The 19,996-nt window shown below is 48.0% G+C and overlaps 1 protein-coding gene across 3 annotated transcripts in view; it reads right to left on the bottom strand.

The window, feature by feature from the left end:
• KIF16B (kinesin family member 16B) overlaps positions 1-19,996 on the bottom strand; it is a 293,377-nt gene that overhangs the window by 112,567 nt on the left and 160,814 nt on the right. For all 3 annotated transcript variants that reach the window (XM_029220041.1, XM_029220042.1, XM_029220043.1), the window contains exon 17: positions 18,469-18,557. In XM_029220041.1, coding sequence (XP_029075874.1) covers positions 18,469-18,557 — 89 coding nt within the window. The remainder of the gene's footprint in view (positions 1-18,468; positions 18,558-19,996) is intronic.

The raw sequence follows: 19,996 nt of genomic DNA on the forward strand, positions 1-19,996 counted from the left end.
AACCTATCACCAGACAGTTTACAACGTGCAGGTGCTTGGCCTGGCACTGAGCATGCAATACCCTCACTTTGTTCTCCTAACCGTAGCAGGTCTCATCCCCATTTTATAAAACAGGAAACTGAGGCTTAGATGAGGTAAGTAGCAGAGGGAGGGCTTGAATCAGTTTGGTATTAAAATCTGTGCTGCAAACCACTGCAACTGTTTCTAATGAGTTGTGTGGTCTCAGAAAGTCATGAAATGTGAGTTTTAACAGCTTCATCTCCAGTGTGACACTCTGGGCACCTACGTATTTTACTGAGCACAGTGCCAGGCACTGTGCAAGGCACAGGGGATACAGAGGTCCGGAAGGGAGATATGTCCCTGCCTCCATGGGGCTCCCAGTCTGTAAGTGACAGCGGAATAAACATGAGAGGCACACCCAGTGTGTCACAAGCCAGGATGAGGAAGGACAAAGGGTTATAACACACCGAGCGGGTGCTGGTCTCAGAATTTGGTAGCACCTAGAATCAAGGCAAGCCTCCCAAGGGAACTTCCACCTAGGCTGTGCCATTCTTACTCGTGCATGATGCAGCAGCTCAATAAAGCCAGGTCTTGGCTTCCTGTGAGGGAAGGGGCAAGATGTGAAGCTCAACACGGTGCAGGGCCTTGGAAGTTATATTGAGGACTCTGTACCTGAGGTGGCAGAAAAGTGTCTTGGAACAGGGTTGTTAGAGAGCCCACAGAGAACACATGAGAGGAGAAGCCATGAAACAGATCAGGAGGCCTGTGTCGTCACGGAAACAAGAGATGATGGAGGCAGGACCCAGGATCACTGGGATAAGGAAATGCCAGTATCTTCTGATACGCAGGGGTTCAGTTGAGAGAACCTGCTAATGGGCTGGATTTTGCTGGAGGCTGTGATGGGAAAGAAAGAGTCAAAGATGACCCTCAGGTTTCTGGCCGGGTCACACAGTGGGTGGGGAAGCCAAGCTTCACGGCCAAGAGGCTGTGCTAAAAGGTCAACTGGTCCGAATACAAATGCTAGTGGTTGTGAGGCTAAGCATGAGTTATTTAACCTTGGATACTTAATTTTTACAGACTTTGAAGAAAATAACAAGCCCTCCCTCAAAGAAGACAAACATCCATCTCATCAAACAAGACCGTACATACAAAGTATCTGTATCAACATCCACGAAAGAGTCATTCTACACCTGGGTCTGAGGACTCGCATTTGACTCTCACAATGGTCCTGTGAGGTAGGTGCCACCTTTCCCCCATTTTACACACGAGCAATGGCCACGACTCCAGTAAATGGCAGAATCAATCGACTCCAGAGCCCACAATTTATCCCTATGCTGCCTTCAAGAAAGTAAGCTCGATTTTACACATGTTGAATCTAATGATTCCAGGGTCAACCAAATTGAGACGTCCGGCAGGCAGGGGATACAAACGAAGATCTAGCACTTGGGCCGTCATCAAGGATGGACATACAGACTTGGAATTCACCAGCACCTAGATAGGAATTACCCAGGACATAGGTATGGAATGTGAATAAAGCAGCTTAGTGCAGAGTCTGGAAGACCACACACTGCAGTGACTGGCAGAGAAGGACGGGCCCTTAAATGAGGCTGGAGATGAGCAGTTAAAGACAGAGAGAGAGGATCCCCTTGATAAATAATGATTCCCATTTCCTCAAAAGTAAGAGTTTAAAAAGAAAAAGAGGGCTTCCCTGGTGGTGCAGTGGTTGAGAGTCCGCCTGCCGATGCAGGGGACACGGGTTTGTGCCCCGGTCCGGGAAGATCCCACATGCCACGGAGCAGCTGGGCCCGTGAGCCATGGCCGCTAAGCCTGCGCATCCGGAGCCTGTGCTCCGCAACGGGAGAGGCCACAACAGTGAGAGGCCCACATACCGCAAAAAAAAAAAAAAAAAAAAGAAAAAGAAGAAACAACATAAAGATGCTGAGTCCCAAACAGTCTGAGGAGAGAGTCATAATCACAAAGTCAGGGCTATATTTTAAATACGAGGTGATATCAGCTGTTGCTGGTACTGTGTAGCTTCTATTAAATATTGCATACTTACTGAACATACTTTAAAATGTACCTCCTTCCATAATCAATGATGGTATTTCAAATAGCAAACCTCAAGAGACTGTAAAGTATAAATGTGTGTTAATATCAAGGAAAGAACATCAACTGTAATTGTATTTTAATGTGGCTTCATTTCAAATAAGTGTAATTCACTATCTTACTTTACTGGAATCATCTTGGCCCAAATGCTAATTTCCTAAATGTTATAATGAAAAGGAAAACCACAAAAGGATATAAGTTTTGCAGCTGCTTTTAGCATTCATTCATTCATTCATTCATTCATTCATTTATTTATTTATTTTGCAGTACGCGGGCCTCTCACTGTTGTGGCCTCTCCCGTTGCGGAGCACAGGCTCCGGACGCGCAGGCTCAGCGGCCACGGCTCATGGGCCCAGCCGCTCCGCGGCATGTGGGATCTTCCCGGACCGGGGCACGAGCCCGTGTCCCCTGCATCGGCAGGCGGACTCTCAACCACTGCGCCACCAGGGAAGCCCCTTAGCATTTTTAAATGACAGTTGGAAGTAACACACACTGTGTTAGGGCCAACAAAAAAGCACAGCATACAACCTTTTTTTATGAGAAATGGCGTCTTTTTTTTTTTTTTTGCATTAAAAGACATCTACCGTTTTTCGGCACAACTGCACATCTTGCCATCTATATTCCTGTTATCACTGGCAACGAAAAAGCAAGGGGGTGGGAATTTCGCCACGCACACCATTACACTGAAAGTGAGACTGTGATTATCAAGAAAAAGGAAGAGAAAGAAATTTTCATGAACTGAAAGCATACATTTCGAGTCCCTGTGTCGTCCAAATGGTGATGAGTTTGGAACTTCTCATTTCACTTTCTAAAAGGAGGAAAGTGGCTACTGGAGTCCAGCCCACACTTGAGTGGCAGCTGTGGGGGAGGTGGCTGGGGCATGGATGCTGATCTACAGACCAGGAGGGGGCTCCCAGACGATGGGGGTGAGCCAAAGGGGAGGCAGCTCCCACACAGGCATTTTCAGTAAGTACACAGACAGCTAAGGAAAGTTTCAGCAAGTACACGAGCAGCTAAAGGAAGTTTCAGCAAGTACGCGAGCAGCTAAGGGAAGTTTCAGCAAGTACGCGGACAGCTAAGGGAAGTTTCAGCAAGTACACGAGCAGCTAAGGGAAAAGTTCTTAGTCAATGGGGAGGCCTGGATTTTTCCTACGTGGCTTTCAGGTTATCATCAAATCCGTAGATGACCTCGTGGGCGGGCAGCCCGTGAAGGTGCACAGGGCCCTGCACTCACGTGATACTCCACTGTGGTCACCCTGAACTTCTTAATATTTGAACAAGAGGCCCCACATTTTCATTATGCACTGAGCCCTGCAAACTGTACAGCTGGTTCTGATCACGTATGTGTCATTTTTGAAAGAATCCCCGGCCTGTTGCCTGGGATGTTTGGACTCAGTCCAGAGTGTGGTAAGCGACAGATGGAAAGGAGCTGGAAAAGACCAGAACTCAGTGTAGAGGGTTCCCCTCTCCCGCATCCTTCACAAGGGATTAGGGTTTGACTGCAGTGGGTCCTGTAATGGTTGAGCCCAGAATGGCCGAGCTTCTTACCACCTTACCACTCTCGGGAACTCCCTTCCAGCCAGTCTCAAATCACCTTACAGACTGCAAATCCCAAGGAGACCGGGGGGATCTTGGAGACTAAAGAGAAAGTTTGGATTTGGGTGCTAAAGTTCGTGCAGGTCCTATCCAATCATCTCCCTGGCCTTGAGAGCTTCGACTTTCTAGATATTCTTTAAAGTCTGAGCAGAAACCAGATGCTACCCCAAGGTAGGCAAAAGGAAACTCATGGAAGAAGAACCCGGCCATTCATCCAGACTTGGACTCTGCCTGGAGAGGCCTTGCAGTCATTCCTGCGTGCATCAGGGTTCATGCCAACTCGCATTAGAAAGCTAAGAACAGCTGCTTTGTAGAGAGAGTTGAAACTGCCACACCATCTACTCCCAGTCTCCCCTTTTGTCCCCTCAAATCAAGTTATCCTACCACAGAGTGACTTCATACAACTGTAATTCAAGGTGCTTATATCAAGATAAGGGTCGCACCATGCAATTTGATCTAGGAAGGTGTGAAATTAAACCTCTTTTAGGTAAAAGAGTTTATAACAAAAATATCCCTAGTACTCTGGGAGTGGTTTTCTAATTAACTTTCAAATCCCTAGTCTAGAAAGTACTGGTAAAGACTTCCCAGAAGCCAGTCTTAAGCCTTTCGCATTGCAGATGAAAAGTGCTCAAAGAAACAAAGATTACTTTAAAATAAAAATAGTAAAATTTGATACCACAGCATTTTAAGTGAGTTTCTCCTCAGCCTATTTCTCATAACAGTGGTATAACCTTCTCCAATAAAGCCAGCCAGGACCACCGGTAAAACCTAGGAAACCTACCTGATCGAACATAAGACCAAAGGTAGTTATGGGGGGGGGGGGGCTTCCCTGGTGGCACAGTGGCTGAGAGTCCGCCTACCGATGCAGGGGACACGGGTTCGTGCCCCGGTCCGGGAAGATCCCACATGCCGAGGAGCAGCTAGGCCCATGAGCCATGGCCACTGAGCCTGCGCGTCCAGAGCCTGTGCTCTGCAATGGGAGAGGCCACAGCAGTGAGAGGCCCGCGTACCGCCAAAAAAAAAAGAAGTACACGGCACTCAAGAGATCATGCAGTCAACACGGCACACACCACCGTAGCCCACCCAGACACCCCTGCTCCTGTCCTCCCACTACTTTACAGGCCAGGAGACTGAGGCCTGGGGGTCGGGGGGGGGGTGGATCAGGGAGAGGCCCAAGGTGACCTCCTCTTTAGAGAAGTTAAGGGTAAAGTTCACATCTTCTTACAGGAGTAAGAAGATTCCTACTTCAACTCTAGAATTCCATCTCACCTCCTTAACCAAACCACGGCAACGTGTACCCCAGAAACAGCCTCCCAGAGTTGAATATGCCTCACCGTTCCCAGATGGACCTCTCCCCTGTGGACAGACCAGAACAGTGTGCCACAGGGAATGTTCCTGCCACTTCATTCAGCCATGCCTGCCACGTGTCCAACAAACCTTTAACAAGCACCTACTATGTGCAAGGCAGTGTGTTAGACATACAGAATGGACAAACTGTCTTCAGGTCTTAAGGGTGAATTGTAAGTGAAATATGTGTGCATATGGATCACACAGAATATGAGGAGCCCAAGGAGAAAGTTCCATTTTTTCCGTGCCGGGGTAGAGGGAGAGCATTTATAGCTGCACGCATGGGAGGGGGCCTCGCTGTCTGTCTGAGCTGGGCCTTGCTTGACAGACGGACAGAACAATGGCCACAGTGTGGGGAGTGGGAAAATCGAGTGGAACAAACATAGGAGAAGGAAAACGAAAGAAACAAGCAAGGCACTGAGCATGAGGAACAGGAGCTAGTAGCTCACGCGTCATCAATTCATTTGATCAACAAGCCATTCACGTGCCCGGCACTGTCCCAGGCCCTGAGACTCAGCAAAAGGAGCCAAGCCCCTGCCGTCATAAACCTTCCATTCTAGTGGGGGTGGGGGGAGAAGGACAGCTAACCAACAGTGAAAACGTTTTGTGATACGTGCTGTGAAATAGCCTGAAGCCAGGAGGGAGGGTGGAGAGAGGGCTGAGTGAGGGCGTGACCACGAGGATGCAGCTGGTGCCAACACGCGAGGGAAGCCAGGCCAATGACCAGGGACAACGTGTGGCACGCGGGGAGCACAGCAAGACTGGAATGGCGAGAGCAGGTGCAACCAGGGGACAGTGATGGGATGAGAGCAATTGTGGCCCAAGAAGGGGCCCAGACCACCCGGGACCCTACAGGTCACAGAGGATAGGCAGAGCCCTGTCCACTAGGGCTCCTGGAGGACAGAGAACCAGCTGAGCTGTGTATCCTGAGGGCCTTCTGCAAGGCACATAGTAGGTGTTCAACTAATGAGCACTCCGGGTAGAGCTTTGAAGTCAGTGGCATGAGGCTGAGAGCCAGACCCCAATTACAGAGTCACAGGACACCTGGGCGAGGAGGCGATGACATCAACCAGGGCGGAGTTCTCTGTGCCCTAAGAAATAACAACCGGCGGTGCTTCCAGCCTTCCCAAGATGAAAGTAATTAACTGCAGCAAAGGGAGAAAATACAGGGGAGTAAAATACAGTCAAGTCCCTCACCACGATCACGGCATCTTGGTAAACAGCCTTCGGCCTCCCAGCCGAACACACACGCACATGGATGAAAGCCGACAACAGAGTTTATTGTGTAGCCTTTTCCTCTTAATACACACCTTGGACAAATCCCCAAATCATTAACTATCATTCCACAACACAGTTTAATATCATGCCATTTCAGAATACAGATGCACCATGCTTTATGGGAGCAATCTCACATGGCTGGAAATGTACATGGTAGATGATCCTGATGAAACGGTTTGGTGGGATCTACATGGGGTAGCCCAAGAGGAGGTTCATTTAGGAAAAGAGAAGCTGTGCATATCTGTGGGCAGAGAAGGGGGGTTTGAAGACGTGAAAAAGACTTGAAATGCACCACAGCTCCTCTGCCCTGGCAAGACATTCCTGAAGTGAAGAGCTCTCCGGGTCTACTTGGCACACCTGTACTCCTTTGATACCACGTGCTTAGGGACACGATGCTCACACGCTCAACCAGGCAGGGCTTGAAACATAAGCCTCACATCCACGGGGCTAAGGGAGGTCTCGGCAGCCCCTATGTACCTCCCTGGGGCTGGCCGCCCTCCCCCAGCCCTCCCCTGCCAACGCCTCTTCTAGGTCTCAAGCCTCCCTTCCTGATTTCTCTCTGACGTCTCTCTCTCTGCTCCTCCCCTTGTTGTTTTAATGTAAGCAGCAGATATCGTCAAATAAAGAATTCTGGGGCGTGTGGATTTAGCTGACAAATAATAAAGTGGGAAAGATTTATATAAGCTGATTAATTGCAATGTAATCAATTTATGTGGGCAAAAAGAAGAAATAGTTCCAAGAGTCCTCAATGATGAAGCGAGAGTTACATGATGGGGCTTCCCTGGTGGCGCAGTGGTTGAGAGTCTGCCTGCCGATGCAGGGGACACAGGTTCGTGCCCTGGTCCGGGAGGATCCCACATGCCGCGGAGCGGCTGGGCCCGTGAGCCATGGCCGCTGCGCCTGTGCGTCCAGAGCCTGTGCTCTGCAACGGGAGAGGCCACAACAGTGAGAGGCCCGTGTACCGCAAAAAAAAAAAACAGAGTTACATGACGATATAAACGTGGGATGAAGAAGAGTGTTGGATGGCCTGGGGACAAGTTCCCAGGAAAACAGTAAAAGAAAAAGCAGAACACAGAGCTGTGTATCGAGTGAGAGCTCGATGTTGTTTTTCTAAAATACTTTTTAGAATGCATGATTATAGTACCTGATGTACGATTAAACATATATAGTATAAAATATAAGTAAATATTACAAATATAAACCAATCATTATTTCTTGGTGGAAGGATTGTGAATGCTTGTGATTACTTTATTCATTTCTGAATGTTTTCCTTTTTTGCAATAAGCATCTCAATGTATAATGAGACAAACTACCTGTTTCAAACATTTTTCTCAATCTACTGTGATCATAGCAACCGTTTTACTTCCTTTTTGCTTCTACAAATCTCTATTGATTTCCATTCATCTCCAGCAATGACGATGACTAACCTCAGTAGATCATAAAATTTGGGGGTGCTTATGGTGACTAAACATCTGAGGTCACTGATGTGGGACACGGCTGTTCAGGGTTAGGATTATGGTCTGGGATAAAAGAAGCGGGTGGAGGCCCCTCATTATGGCACAACAATTCACACACACACACAGACACACACACACACATTCAATCAACAATTGCTTCCCAAACACCTACTTAGAAGCAGGGGTACATTATTAAGAAAATCAAACCTTTTCACTAAATATACTAAAAATCTTCCATTAAATACCCAGACCAAGAGTGGGCAAATAGTTGCACCCAAACCCACAATTTAAGCAACCATTTAAAGTGCTACCACAGAGACAGGATGCTATGTATAAAGATCCAAGGAGATGAAATCTGGGCTGGGGTTGGTAGGGCCTCCCTAAGGAAATGACGCTGAAACTGACATCTTAGAGGGGATGTGGGATTTAGCCATGTGATGAGCAGGCGGACACACGGACGAGCAGTCCAGGAGGAGGAAACAGCACGTTTCCAGCAAAGGCCTGGAAGCAGGAACAGGTATGTATGTACATCAGGAACCCTTGACTGAATCAGCAACAAGCTCTAATCAAATGAGTCAACAAATTACAGAGAGCTCACGGCAGGTAATCAAGTTAATACAAGATGTTACTTCAGAGGAAAATCATGCTGACATGTAGGACGAAGAGGAATCTGCTACCTACCACCCTTGCCCATAACTGCTATCCATCATTGCACTGGGCAAAGGCTCACTTCCTCAGCTGACCCATACAATTCAGCTTTGGATCATGCAGTTATACAATGAGGGAAGCAGAAATGCTGCCCCTGAGCAGACAACGCAAATCTAAAGGAACAGAATGAAGACAGATTGCACTTGGAATCCTATAGCTCATCGTTCTGCTCCTTTTTTTGTTTGTTTGTTTTTTATTTTTGGGTGCGTTGGGTCTTCACTGCCGTGCGTGGACTTTCTCTAGTTGTGGCGAGCGGGGGCTATTCTTCATTGTGGTGCGTGGGTTTCTAACTGCAGTGGCTTCTCTTGTTGCACAGCACGGGGTCTAGTCACATGGGCTTCAGTAGTTGTGACACACGGTCTCAGTAGTTGTGGCTCACGGGCTCTAGAGAGCAGGCTCAGTAGTTGTGGCTCACGGGCTCAGTTGCTCTGCGGCATGTGGGATCTTCCTGGAGCAGACCTCAAACCTCTGTCCCCTGCATTGGCAGGTGGATTTTTAACCATTGTGCCACCAGGGAAGCCCCCATTCTGCTACTCTGAAAACAGGAAACAAAGGAGCTCATCATTTAAAGTGGCTCACAGTGGAGTTATATTCAAGGACAAGAAAGAAAAAGCTAAGTCAGTACAGGCAGACTTCACTTTACTGCACTTCACAGATACTGCTTTTTTTTTTTTTTAACAAATTGAAGGTTTGTGGCAACCCTATATCGAGCAAGTCAACCAGCGCCATTTTCCCAGCAACATTTGCTCACTTCATGTCTCTGTGTCACATTTTATTTATTTTTTTAACATCTTTATTGGAGTATAATTGCTTTACAATGTTGTGCTAGTTTCTGCTTTATAACAAAGTGAATCAGCTATATGTATACATATATCCCCATATCCTCTCCCTCTTGCATCTCCCTCCCACCCTCCCTATCCCACGTCTCTAGGTGGACACAAAGCACCGAGCTGATCTCCCTGTGCTATGCAGCTGCTTCCCACGAGCTATCTATTTTACATTTGGTAGTGTATATATGTCCATGCTACTCTCTCACTTCATCCCAGCTTACCCTTCCCCCTCCCCGTGTCCTCAAGTCCATTCTCTACGTCTGCATCTTTATTCTTGTCCTGCCCTTAGGTTATCAGAACCATTTTTCTTTTTTTTTTTAGATTCCACATATATGTGATAACATACGGTATTTGTTTTTCTTTCTGACTTACTTCACTCTGTATGACAGACTCTAGGTCCATCCACCTCACCACAAATAACTCAGTTTTGTTCCTTTTTATGGCTGAGTAATATTCCATTGCATATATGTGCCACATCTTCTTTATCCATTCATCTGTCGATGGACACTTAGGTTGCTTCCATTTCCTGGCTATTGTAAATAGTGTTGCAATGAACATTTTGATACCTGACTCTTTTTGAATTATGGTTTTCTCAGGGTGTATGCCCAGTAGTGGGGATTGCTGGGTCGTATGGTAGTTCTCTTTTTAGTTTTTTGAGAAACCTCCATACTGTTCTCCATAGTGGCTGTATCAATTTACATTCCCACCAACAGTGCAAGAGGGTTCCCTTTTCTCCACACACCCTCAAGCATTTATTGTTTGTAGATTTTTTGATGATGGCCATTCTGTCTGTGTCACATTTTAGTAATTCTCACTATCCTGAAAACTTTTCATTCTTATCATATTTGCTACAGTGATCTGTGATCAGTTATCTTTGATGTTACTATTGCAAAAACACTGTGACTCTCTGAAGGCTCAGATGATGGTTAGCATTTTTAAAGTGTTTTTAAATTAGGGTATGTACATTTTTTTAGACATAATCCTACTGCATGCTTAACATACAGTATAATGTAATACTACAGTATAAACATAGTTTTTAAATGCACTGGGAAACCAAACACTGCGCATGGCTCTCTCTACTGTGTATCTGCTCTACCACGGTGGTCTGGAATCGGCTCGCCACATCCCCGGGGCCTGGCTGAAACTGACGCTGTTCTCTGTTAATGGAGGAAGAAGCTCACGTCTTTCAGCTGCGTTCACCGCAAGTTCCCCAAGACTGTGCATCTTCACAAGCTATTTAAGGCTCTACAGCAACCGCCAAGTGAGTAAATGGCCCATGAAAAAGCAACACCACTGAGACCAAAGACTGGAGAGGAAGTCAGTCTTGCGGCAAAGCAAACTTTTGAAAGATGTTAAGGCCCAATAAAACAAACCAGCAGAGACAAACACAGTAAATAACCATCAGCTAAAACACAGCCAAATCACCAGCAACATAAATATTGCCAACCACTACACGTATAAAACTTTCACACTCCAGGTCAGCAAGAAAAAAAAAGGATAAAACAATGTATAAAGCCCCAGAAAGTGAGAAAGAAGAGAGAAAAGGAGGGCTAGCAGGGCACTGTATCCACAGGCAACGCAATCTTTCCTCCCAGGACCCGTAGTGAGGACATGACCTCACCTGACGGTGCGGGTCTTACCAAGAGTATCTCCAGCTATGACCAGGCTCTGTTTCTGAAGCCCCTTTTACATTGGTATGAATTAAGGGGAAGAACTGAATTCACTTAGTTCACAGGTATTACAATGGCTATTAAGTTCCAGGTGCTATGCTGGGAACTGAGTGAACAGATTAGATCCTGTGCCTGTTTCCTGGAAGCTGACAGAAATCTAGAGGGAAGCTAAGCTCAGTACAGCAAAGGACGCACCTGGTTACTGACGTTTTCTTACTCTCTCCCCAGTGTGATGTATTTATCCTTCCAGTTGAAGGAAGGGAGAGAGGGAGGGAAGGAGGGAAGAAATAGGGAGGGAGAGCCTAAGGAAGAAATAGGGAAGGGGTTGGAGAGAGGAAGGAAAATGAAACTACTTTTTTTTCCTACAACTGTTGTCAGCTGGTAAGAAGTCCTCACCAGTAACGTTATCTTGGTGCTTTCGGCTTTCTGCATCGCAATCCCGGAACTCTTCCTGCGGAATATAGTTCCTTCTGGCTTCACATTCCGAAACCCCAACCCTACTCTAAACCTGAAGGAGCAGGAAGGCTGGAGCGAACTGCACACAGCACGGAGCTCTGCACAGGACAACTGAGGTGCCTGATGAATCCCGGGTGATGGTCAGGATGCCCAGGACAGGCTTCCAGAGAGAGCCACTGTTAGCAGGATTGCCTAGACTCCAGCTGCTGTGAATATAGCTTAGAGCTGCATCCAGGAGGGTGTGTTCATATCAACACAGTCTATGAGTCAAGAGGATCCTTTTCCAGTTTGCAAGGAAAGTGAAACTTTCATGTGGTATTGGTGGGAGATAAATAGTGGTGATACGTACAACCATCCTATAGAACAGTTTGTTAACATCTATCAAGAGCCTTAAAACCATCAATATATACACCCTCTGGCCTGGTAATCCCATTCTACCTTTTCTCACCTGAGGAAGTAATACTCACGGATAAGCACAAAGATTTAGCTACAAATGTGTTCACCCCAACTGCTTGCCATAGTTCAAAGCTAGACAACAAAACACCTGCCAACAGAAGATAAGTAAGGTATGGCATATCCATACAATGGAATCTCACATGGATGTTAAAATGATATAGGTTAATACATATGAAGGGGAAAGATGTATAAGTGCATAAAACAAGCCCAGTGTGAACCCATCCTGGTAAAAGAACACATATAAATGTATATAAGTATAAATGTATACATGTAAATGTAGGTACATATACATGCGCACACACAGAGAGAAAGACAGAGATGGCTAGATGGTGGGACAGAGGTATAGACTAGAATATACAGCAACATGTTCACTGCCGTAGTTTCTTCTTTTTTGCTTGTTTGTGATTTCTAAATTTTCCGTAATGATTAACACACGAAAATTAAAAGTTAAGTTAAAAATAACCATCACTCATCTGTCCTTATCCCCTGATTGTCGATGATTTCAGACAGTCTTCAGAGTCAGGGGCCTTGCACTGAGCCCTGAGTTGGCCCTGACGCCCATCAACCCCATCAGCGCTACATTCCATAAAGTTCCTTGGACGGCTTGCCAAAGAGAGGTTTGATTTTTGACTTTAGATATTTTTGGCCCAACCGCATTTGAAACCCAGGCATTTCTCCTCTTCGGAATTTCTTCAAATGCAGTATATCCATTTCAACAGGCTTGCCGCGGGTTAGTGCTTAAAGGAGGACAATGCACAAATGAAATTTTCTCCCTTTATTTTTAAGACTGAAATGAACTTGGAATGTATATAATTTTGCTCAGAGCACTTTCAAAAAGCTGTGAAAGCTCCTGCTTTCTGCCAAGTTAGCTGCCTGTTTGCAGCCTCAGAGCAAGACAGAGGATGCCTGAGGAGTGGGCTTGGATGTTTCCCCTGCAGTGAAACAGTTTCCTGGCAAAGACCCTGGCTGGGCGCTTCTCAAAGCGGAGCTGACTCCCAAAGGAAGTCACCAGGCTGCTTTGCCTCCTCCAAAAATTCTCTGGCACTAAGTACCACGCATGTGTGCCTACAAATCCTGGTTTCCAGAAAGCCTACGATGTGGACCGGCAGTGAGTTCCTAAACTACCCTAGAAACGATACATCCAACATGACGTGCCCAGTTGGGCTGATAAAATGTTCCTGGGTAGCAAAGACTTCACTTTTAAAAAGTCCAAATCTTACTATGATTCAGAGCATAGGCTTTTTTGGAGAATTACTAGGTTGCCTGTTGAAACTGACTGCTCTGAAGATAAGGTGGATCTTACTGGATACAGTAATTTGCAAACCCGATGTAATTCTTTCAGAGAGCTTTGTTCTAAGAGGAACTGAGTACTACGTAGCATAAATTTTAAATCTGCTGCAAAAAACATACTCAGGTCTATAGGATACCAAGGAAACCAAGAGATGCGAATGTGCAACGGTCAAGAAAGCCACAAAACATGCATGAAGTACATCTGTGTGCATGAGAGCCTCACAAAGGCCCAGGGCTTCCCTGGTGGCGCAGTGGTTCAGAGTCCACCTGCCGATGCAGGGGACACGGGTTCGTGCCCCGGTCTGGGAAGATCCCACATGCCGTGGAGCGGCTGGGCCCGTGAGCCATGGCCACTGAGCCTGCGCGTCCAGAGCCTGTGCTCCGCAACAGGAGAGGCCAAAACAGTGAGAGGCCCGCGTACCGCAAAAAAAAAAAAATAAGGCCCAGCTAGTCTGGAGATGCTAAACAGTGCATAAGGACCCATCTGAAGCACGAGGCACCTAGACACCTATGAGCAAACACGTCTCCCGCGCTGAGAGCATTTCGGCTGCAAACCTACATCTTGGTGAACATCTGTGAAGTGCCCACTGCGTTGAGATGCTGGAGATTCAAAGAGGAGCAGGGCACAGCCCCGCCCTCAGGAAGCCTAATGGGAAGGCAGGCACCAGCATCAACTAAAGGAATCGGGAAAAAGCTATGATGATAAAGGTGTGCACCAAACGCCTGCCAGAGGACGAAGCGGAAGCACTTCGCTCTAACTGGAGACGCACAGAGTGCTTCTGAGGAGACAGTTCCTACACTCACCTTGAAAGATGAAGAGAAGGGAAGAGGAGTGGGTTTTGTGGACAGTCTCATAGATGGATTTGGCCTGGAGAGAGGTGTGAAAGACGTTCTGTCCACTTAAACCGAAGCCTGAAGTTCAAGGTGGAAAGTGGCAGAAGATAGCGGTGGGAGACAAATGGGTGCTTATGTTGGGGCCTGGAGGGCATCCCAGAGGCACTGAGGGCCGGGCCACTTGCTGGGAAGAGGAGGGGCTCCTGCAGGAAGAAGGGGTCACCACGAAGGGCTAAGGGGGTGCGGTGAGCCCCACCCTTCGGCTCAAGGCCGGACAGGTTCCAGGGGCAGGTCCACGAGTCCCCCCTGTGTCGCCTCGTAGAGGAAGCCAGGAATCACGTGCATGGGTCACGAGAGCCCTGATGAATGCAGAATATCAGCTGCTCCTCACGGATGGACCATGTCGGCCACTTAAAGAGGAAAATCCCTCTTGCTCGTTCCCCCACGATGATGGGCAGCAACATTCTCAGAGTGAACTTGCTCGAGGTGTGGGTGGGGACAGGAAGAGGGAAAGAGCTGGGAAGACGGAGTCCCTGGGTGGAGACAATTCGGGGAGAAAAATTATTTTCTCCAGGGATACTGTGGGCCGTGACTTCTATTAAGTAACTGGAAAGCTGGCTGGTGCTTAAGAGACAGGAGCAGCTGACACTAAAGAAGAGTCCCGGCCTCTTAACAAAGACATCTTCATGAGGGTTGTTTTTTAAAAAAAAAAAAAAAAAAATTTATTTATTTGTTTATTTTTGGCTGCTTTGGGTCTTCGTTGCTGTGTGCGGGCTTCTCATTGCGGTGGCTTCTCTTGTTGCAGAACACGGGCTCTAGGAGCACGGGCTTCAGTAGTTGTGGCTCACGGGCTCTAGGGCGCAGGCTCAGTAGTTGTGGCTCACGGGCTCTAGAGTGCAGGCTCAGTAGTGTGGTGCACGGGCTTAGTTGCTCCACGGCATGTGGGATCTTCCCGGACCAGGGCTCGAACCCATGTCCCCTGCATTGGCAGGTGGATTCTTAACCGCTGCACCACCAAAGAAATCCCTTCACGAGGGTTTAATAAAAGAGAAACAGGGGCTTCCCTGGTGGCGCAGTGGTTTAGAGTCCGCCTGCCGATGCAGGGGACACGGGTTCATGCCCCGGTCCAGGAAGATCCCACATGCCACGGAGCGGCTGGGCCCGTGAGCCATGGCCGCTGAGCTGGCGCGTCCGCAACGGGAGAGGCCACAACAGCGAGAGGCCCGCGTACCGCAAAAAAAAAAAAGCTGCAGATTTGGGCTCCCCTGGTGGCGCAGTGGTTGAGAGTCCGCCTGCCGATGCAGGGGACATGGGTTCGTGCCCCGGACCGGGAAGATCCCACATGCCGCGGAGCGACTAGGCCCGTGAGTCATGGCCCCTGAGCCCGTGCGTCCGGAGCCTGTGCTCCGCAACGGGAGAGGCCACAACAGCGAGAGGCCCGCGTACCACAAAAAAAAAAAAAAAAAAAGCCAGTCACAAAAAGATAAATAATGTATGAATCCACTTATATGAGGTACACAGAGCAGTCAAATTCAGAGACAGAAAATAGGATGGCGGTTGCCAGGGGTGAGGGGGAGGGGGGTTGGGATGTTACTGCTTAATGGGTACAGAGTTTCAGTTTTATAGGAAAAAAGTTCTGGAGCTGCAACAATGTGAACGCACTTAACACTACTGTACGCCTAAAAATGGTTAAGATGGGAAATTTCATGTTAAGTGTATCTTAGCACAATTTAAAAAAAAGAGTGAAGAAATGAGTTAGCAAATGCTTATGAGTATAGAGAAAATAATTCTCTGTTGTATTTTGGGCCATACATTTTATTCATAATCATAAATTCTAAACACACTAACCAGAACTTATAAAAAAGTTACATGTACACAGGTGCTGTGACTGTGCCAGCAGAACCTGAGCTGCCATCTCTCCTGCTCCATCCTCCCAAACCCCAAAGTGCATTTCCTCAAAGAACAGACATCTGTTTATCAAAGCAAACTGCTCACGCCCAGGCATGGCTTTCAGAGCGCCCCCCAGTCAGGCCCCAACCTGCGGAATCCTCTTATCTCTTCCTAAGCTCAGCATGACTGTGGCCAGCACTCACCTTGTTTGCTCATAAAATGTTCCTTCCCAGAACATCTCTCCAGGGGAAAACCTCTTCCTGCAAACATCTCAGGGCCCAGCACAGAATCCAGTTTTTTTTGTGAATCTTGAACAGAATTCTCAAGTAGAACAGAAGGGAGTGATTTGGGGTTCCTACCTGGCGGGCATCCAGGGCTGAATCTCTGGTTAGTGTTCTATCCGCTTTGTTCTCCAAGATAAGGCATCTTTATAGACTTCTAACATCTTTATATCCTCAACTACGGAGAAGAAAGTGCTAGACCAGGGACTTAGGAGGGTTACTACTTAAGTCTCCTCACAGCCCTGCTATACCCTCCACACCACCCTCCCCTTGCCATGGGCCCCAGCTATTTACTACATGCTGTGCACTGCTACGGCAGTGAGAGTACACAGAAGAGGGGGAGAACTGGGGAGGATGTTACAAAGGGGACAATGCCTGGTCTCCATAAGCGTTGAGGACAAGTGGGTTCCCGTTATTTAGGCTTATGGCACAGATCCCATGATGCTGGCTGGAGGTGATCTCAACATCAAGAAAGATTCTTTCTGAAAGTCTCTGGTTTTCTACATCACCCAACACATTACAAGGCATGGACACCGGAAGAGAATCCCTTCCAAGCACGTCAATTTGCACCATTCCCTTCCCATTGGCCCTCCCAGGTCACAGGCTACTAAGCCTGAATCATATAACTTCCATGACTTCACGCTAAGTGGGTTCACACCCATGTGTCCATTTTCTTAGGCAGAGAGAACACGGCACCTGACACTTATGGTCTCCCCTCGCTCTCAATAAATGCGCGTTGTCCTATCGAAGCATCTCAGCCCTAAGTTTCCATCCTGAGAAACTAACACACTCTGTGTGCAGGCGGCTTATTGGATTTAAGTAACAACTAGTCAGCTAGTGTCCAAGCAGTGAACATACTTCTTTCAACATTCTTCCCGTTTATCGCGTGGCGCTTAATTTAGGCCAAGGGTAGTTACACCTGTAACATCAGAAAAGGTAAAAACAGCCCAACCTGGCTTTAATCCCGCTTTGTTTTGCCCAGTTGCTGGAGCACAGAACTTTACAAGGTGTCTGCTTCCCATAAATCAGAGGCAGCAACTTCTCCCCAATGATGTTTTAATTCATGGGTAATCATTCTCTAGAGCAGGTGGCAAGTTGGGGGCGGGGCCTGGCGTCGGGGGAATGAAGGTATGATGAAGTATTAAGTCATTTGAACTTGAACTTGTACAAATGAGCATTGCAAGGGTGGCAGATACGAAATGTGTCTGCTAACTGAAGCCAGATGAACAGGATGCATCACGGCAGCATCCAACCCATCCAGCACCATCTCTTCAGCCGACCGTAGGGTGTTTCTCATGGAATTCTCTGACAACCTTGGCCTAAGTCTTCACTTCGTCATGAGGCCCTCTTCCCACCTTTTGCCTGAGGATCCCGAACATGAACTCGAGGTGATTCAACCAACTGCAGTGTCATTTGGAAACTGACTCGTGCACAGAAACACATTCCTTTGCATAATGTGTCATTTCCCACCATTTAGAACACCCATGCCCAGAGCAACTAGTGAAAATCCTTTTCCCCCCAAAGGGCACACGTGTCTTACTAAAATTTCATTCTTAATCTGTCTGCTAAACATTCGTCAAGCATCTCATGTGAATGACACTCTAGAATACAGAAATTAGTAAGATAAGCCCCCGACCTCGAAAAACTTCCAACCTAATAGGAAAGATACACTGACTGAACCCTCACCCCACCGCCAGCCCAGGTTGCTCATCCCTGCTTCCCGCACCTCAGGAGCAGGTGCATCACCTGCCCAACTGTTTAAACCCGGAGCCTGGGAACCGCCCTTCATTCCACGATGCTCCATCACTATGGTGACCACCCAGACCCAAGCCACTGGTACCTCCCACCAGGACTAAGGAAGTCGCTTCCTAAATGGTCTCTCACTTCTATGCTACGTTCTCCAGATGACACACATCCTAATATTTGTAGTAAATTTATCTTCACGTTCCTCTACTGCTTAAAGACCTCAAATCGTTAGAAAACTCCTTCCAGGGGCCTCCAAGGCCCCACGTCAGCTGCCCCCCGCCGCCAGCCCTCCCTCCCCTCATCCTGTGTCGTGATTATAACTAAGTTAAAGGATGTCCATACACAGCAAGAGCTGGAAAGGAGCCTGGAAAATGACTACGGCTGATGTGATAGGAGGCCTGACCGCAGAAGTTTTATTTTCTTTAACTGACTTCTTTTTTTAATTAATGACTTTAATGGGGTCGACACGACAAACACCACAACAGTGACAACCCCAGGGGAGGCAACGCCGCAGTCCACTCACCCTGGGTTGTACAGCATGACGGCAGACAGGTTCTCGCAGGACTTGGACAGGTCGGTCATGGACAAGCTGAGGGAGGACAGAAGGCCACTCTAAGAGCAGACACAGGGCAGAGCGGTTACCTCGGCAGCAAGGGAAGGCCGCGCTCTGTGCTCCCCACGCTCCACTGGGGAGAGGCAACGAGGGGCTCACGCCCCCCATCAGCCTGCACACAACTGGTCTCTCTGAGGATGCACGTCAGGGGTCAGGCCAGGGATCCGTCTGGAGCCCAAGCCCCACGCTAAGGCCAGCAGGGCCGCAGTGCGCTCGGGCGGGAACCGCACAGCCCTGTGGATCTCCCTGACCTGGCTGCTGCGTTCAAGTGGAGGGAAGGGGTGACGGCATCTGTGTCAACCCTGTCCCCTGGCAGGAGCAGTACTCACACTTGCTGAGTGACAAAGAGGGAGAGGGAGAGGTGAAGGGAGACCAAAAGAACAACAGCCTAACCTGTTTGGCTTCCATGGAACGTTTCCTAATATTTGTAGTAAATTTATCTGCACGTTCCTCTACTGCTTAAAGACCTCAAATGGTTAGAAAACGGTCAAACTCCTTCCAGGGGCCTCCAAAGCCCCACGTCAGCTGCCCCTCGCCGCCAGCCCTCCCTCCCCTCATCCTGTGTCGTGATTATAACTAAGTTAAAACCTGTTTCCTTCCCTCTCTTCCCTGCAACTCTGTCCTGAAAAGGGCCCTCCAGGGCGACTCTGGGCTGGAACAGACAATAGGCTTCACAGGCTGAAACTGGCAGCCCTGGAGGAGGCTGGGGTTTGTGGCTTTCTCGTTATTCCGCATTTAAGGCACTGGCAACTCTGGGCAGCCCCAGCAAAAGCAGGCTGAGATGCGGGGCTGCAGCCCCGGCTCCCCGCTTGCTGGCCACGGGACAGGCCAGCCTCAGTTTGTCATCTCGATCATCCGTGATGTGGGTGTAATAACAGCCTCTGTGCACATAAACTGGTACATGTGGAGGTTCTGCACAGTGCCTGGCTCACAGAAAACTCAGCTGTGACTTAATTCCCTTCCTCGGTCTAAGGTCAACACGGTGTCCTAGACAGGTTTCTCTCCCTTCCATTTCTTCCTGTCTCTTTCTGGTCCTCTGCCCACCTCCCTCATCCAGCACTTCAAGTGCCCTCTAGTCATCCCCATCCAAGCTGAAGCCTCTTCCAATCGTCCTAAGTTCACCCCCTCTCTGCTTCACACTCTCATCAAAAATCCAATTTACTGTGAATGAAAATAAAAAGTGAGCCAACTTTTGGATGAAAGTGATTCTGATATGGGGTTAACTCTTAAAACAGGTGCTCTTGAGTGGAAGGTACTCTCCACTTAATGTGAAATGATGCCCACCTCCTTTCAGGGGATGCAGCGCTCAACAGGAGGGTCGAGACGCAGTGTCTCTCCTCCTGCTCTGGATCTCATTTGCTAGCCTATTTCACCAGGGAGCCATCCGCTGGGAAACAAACCCTCTAGAATCAATCCAGGCTATGGGCTGGTTTGTGCT

This window comes from Monodon monoceros, unplaced genomic scaffold (assembly GCF_005190385.1).
Source record: "Monodon monoceros isolate NGI ecotype Baffin Bay Population unplaced genomic scaffold, NGI_Narwhal_1 Super_Scaffold_13, whole genome shotgun sequence".
Classification (NCBI taxonomy): Eukaryota; Metazoa; Chordata; class Mammalia; order Artiodactyla; family Monodontidae; genus Monodon; species Monodon monoceros.